Here is a 3,165-nt window from a genome sequence, read left to right on the forward strand (position 1 = left end):
TCCTTGCTGCCATGCTCCACACAGACCATCTTTGGAAAATACCAGGTTTGTAATTCCTTTGAACAAATCCTTCTATACCAACCCATTCATTGTCTTGAAATTTAAATGAGACAATCTTTTGTCCCATAGCCAACTATCATCTAAGCTTGCTTTGCTGAGAAAACATGTGATTGATTCAGACTTGACTAAATTGAAGTCGGCTACATACACATTCCCTTTTCTTTGTCCAATTAGTACACATTGTTGTCATCTCCTTTGGTGACAACACAGGCTGCAAGAGTGAAATTGATCTTGTATCCTTTGTCACAAAGTTGGCTGATACTAAGAAAATTATGCTTAAGACCAGACACCAATGCAACTTCATCTATGATGACATTCTCTTTTGCTATCAAGCCATATCCCATAGTATATCTTTTGTTGTCATCTCCAAAGGTAATGCTAGGGCCAGCTTTCTCTCCAAACTGTGTGAGCAGGGAAGAATCACCAGTCATGTTCCTGGAGTATCCACTATCTAAGTACCATAAATTCTTCTTATGGTTTCCCTGCACACATTATCAAAAACAGATCAAGTTGATTTTCGTACCGAAATTGCTTTGGGTCCATATTTGTTAGTCTTAACAGCTTTTCCTTCATTCTCAACTTTCCCTTGGATAGAAGTGGTTCAATCTTTCGTTTTGGTTGAGAAATTGGAATGTCAACATTGCTTTTAAAAACAGGCATTTGAGGCATGCATACATTGTTAATACCATGCAAGTTTGAATGGAATTGAGGCATATTAAAAGCATTGAAATATGGATTGAACATATATGGCATGCTAGTCTGAGAGTATGGATTGTGAGGCAATAAACCAGGCATCATGTTCATAGCAGATAATTTCATGTGAGGAACAGATGGCATTGAAATAGGCATGGATGAACTAGGAGCAAACACAGTTTTACAATTAGCAGACAAGTGATTGACACTACCACATTTACTGCAAGTTTTCCTAGGAGCACTAGCATTGGGAGTGTAATTAGTGTGCTTATTGACTCTAATATTACCATTCCTATTTCCCTTTTTCTTTTTAGTCTCTTCTGATTTAGACTCAATAGCATCCAATTTCTTCTTAGTCTTACTACTAGAATTGTGAGTGTTGTTCACACTCTCACTTGTCTCAGAAGAATTACTCTCATCTTTGGCTGTCTGACACTCAATTTTTAGTTTCTCCAACTCAATAAATTGAGCTTCTAAAGCACTGTTTCCGTCACTAAGAAAGGTATTAGCTTCCTTAATTCTACTGTTTTCCTTAGTGTGAGACTTTAAAGAAACATGCAAATGATACAATTCTGTAGATATTTCATTTATAGTAGCATTGCATTCATCTTTAGTTAACTCAACTAAGTTAGTGGTAAATGCCTGACTACTATTTCCAGTGCTTTCCTCTTGATCTGTGGAGTTGGCCATTAGTGCAAGATTGACAAACTCCTCTTCTTCATCAGAATCATCCTCAGCTACCCAATCATCCTTTGTAATGAATGCTCTTTCTTTTTGTTTGAGAAGTTCATAATACTTCTTTTTGTAGTCAATGCTTTCACTTGACCTCTTCTCAACTTTAGGCTTTCTGCATTCATTTGCAAAGTGACCTGGATTCCCACAGTTGAAGCACTTGAACTTGGATCTATCTACCATGCTTCTGTCAGACTTGGGATTGCCTTTAAATGATTTTCCAGGGTTAAAATTCTTTTTGACTTTTAGCTTGGAGAATCTTCTTGACAGGAAGGCTAGGTGTTCATCAATTCCATCACTTTCTTCACCAGAATCAGTTGTATCTTTTGCTTTTCCTTTTCCTTTGCTTGATTCTGTGCTTTCTTCTTTGACCAACTTCTCAGTTTCTTCAACTTGAGATTTTCCTTTATCCTTGACAGAGTTGTCAAGAGATGCAACCAGAGCCATAGATGAATGTCCTTCCTTTTGACTCTTTTCTATCTCTTCATCTTGCTCCATTTCAAGCTCATAAGTTTTCAAGGTTCCATACAATCTCTCAAGAGTATAATCTTTAAATTTTTGAGTGTTTCTAAGAGAGACTGTCATGGGTTTCCATTCTTTAGGAAGAGCTCTTAAGAATTTCAAATTTGAATCCTTAACTTGGTATATTCTTCCAAAAAGTTTCAGACCATTTAACAGTTGTTGAAATCTGTTAAATGTGTCACTCAAACTTTCACCAGCCTTGAAATGGAATGACTCATATTGTTGAATCAACAACTGCTTTTTGTTTTCTCTTACTTGCTCATTTCTTTTACAGATGGTCCTGATGGTGTCCCAAACTTCTTTGGCACTTGTGCAACTGATGACACTATCAATCATTTCTTGATCCAAACCATTAAACAAAAGGTTCATGGTTTTCTTATTCTTGTGTACTTCTTCAGTGTCTTCTTGAGAAAATTCATGGATAGGTTTGGGAATCATTTTGCCTACCATGTCTTCACCATCAGCTCCAATACTGGTACAGATCTTCATGGGAACATGAGGTCCTTTCTCAATGCAGTTTACATAGCTTTCATCAATTGACAACAAATGCAAATGCATTCTCACTTTCCAGTGAAAATAGTTGTCTTTGTCAAGAACAGGAATCTTCACTCCAGCATCCTTCTTTCCCATCTTTCTTTAGCAGTGTTGATCTTTTTCCCTATTTGTTGGGAACCTAGCTCGGATACCAATTGTTATTTTACACTAACTATAAGAAAGATTGTAGAAGGGTGGGTTGAATACAATATTTTACAAATAGAAAGATTCTAGAACAAGAACACTTAAAAACAATAAATCGGAATAACACCAAGTATTAAAAATACGGGTGGATTGATTGATCCACCCGTGAGATTTTATATAGAAGAATCTGTGGATTGATTACAATTTGCACAGCTGCAGGTTCATCACTTGAACAGTTTCTAACTCTCAGATTTTCTCTCAAGTATTCGAACATGTTCACCTGATGCTACTAACTTGGTTATATACTCCAAGTTTTACATAGCTTTTTAACTAGAATACAAATTATGCACTCTAATCTAAACTATGCTGCACATCTTTGTCTTATGAATGCTTTCTGTGTTGTCTTCATCTTTGACCATCATCTTGATTTGATCCAGATTGCATTGCATGAGATAAGAATGTTTCCGGTTCTTCTTTATT

The 3,165-nt window shown here is 36.3% G+C and overlaps 1 protein-coding gene across 1 annotated transcript; it reads right to left on the reverse strand.

Moving 5' to 3' along the window:
* Positions 1-230: 230 nt before the first annotated feature.
* On the reverse strand, positions 231-2,565 carry LOC135152785 (uncharacterized). The gene is made up of 4 exons (XM_064093888.1): positions 2,196-2,565; positions 1,785-2,063; positions 736-1,523; positions 231-542 (listed from the first exon to the last, which is right to left on the reverse strand). Exons 1-4 carry the CDS (start codon positions 2,563-2,565, stop codon positions 231-233), a joined length of 1,749 nt encoding a protein of 582 aa, XP_063949958.1.
* Positions 2,566-3,165: the final 600 nt, after the last annotated feature.

The sequence above is a fragment of the Daucus carota genome, chromosome 5, assembly GCF_001625215.2.
Source record: "Daucus carota subsp. sativus chromosome 5, DH1 v3.0, whole genome shotgun sequence".
Lineage (NCBI taxonomy): Eukaryota > Viridiplantae > Streptophyta > Magnoliopsida > Apiales > Apiaceae > Daucus > Daucus carota.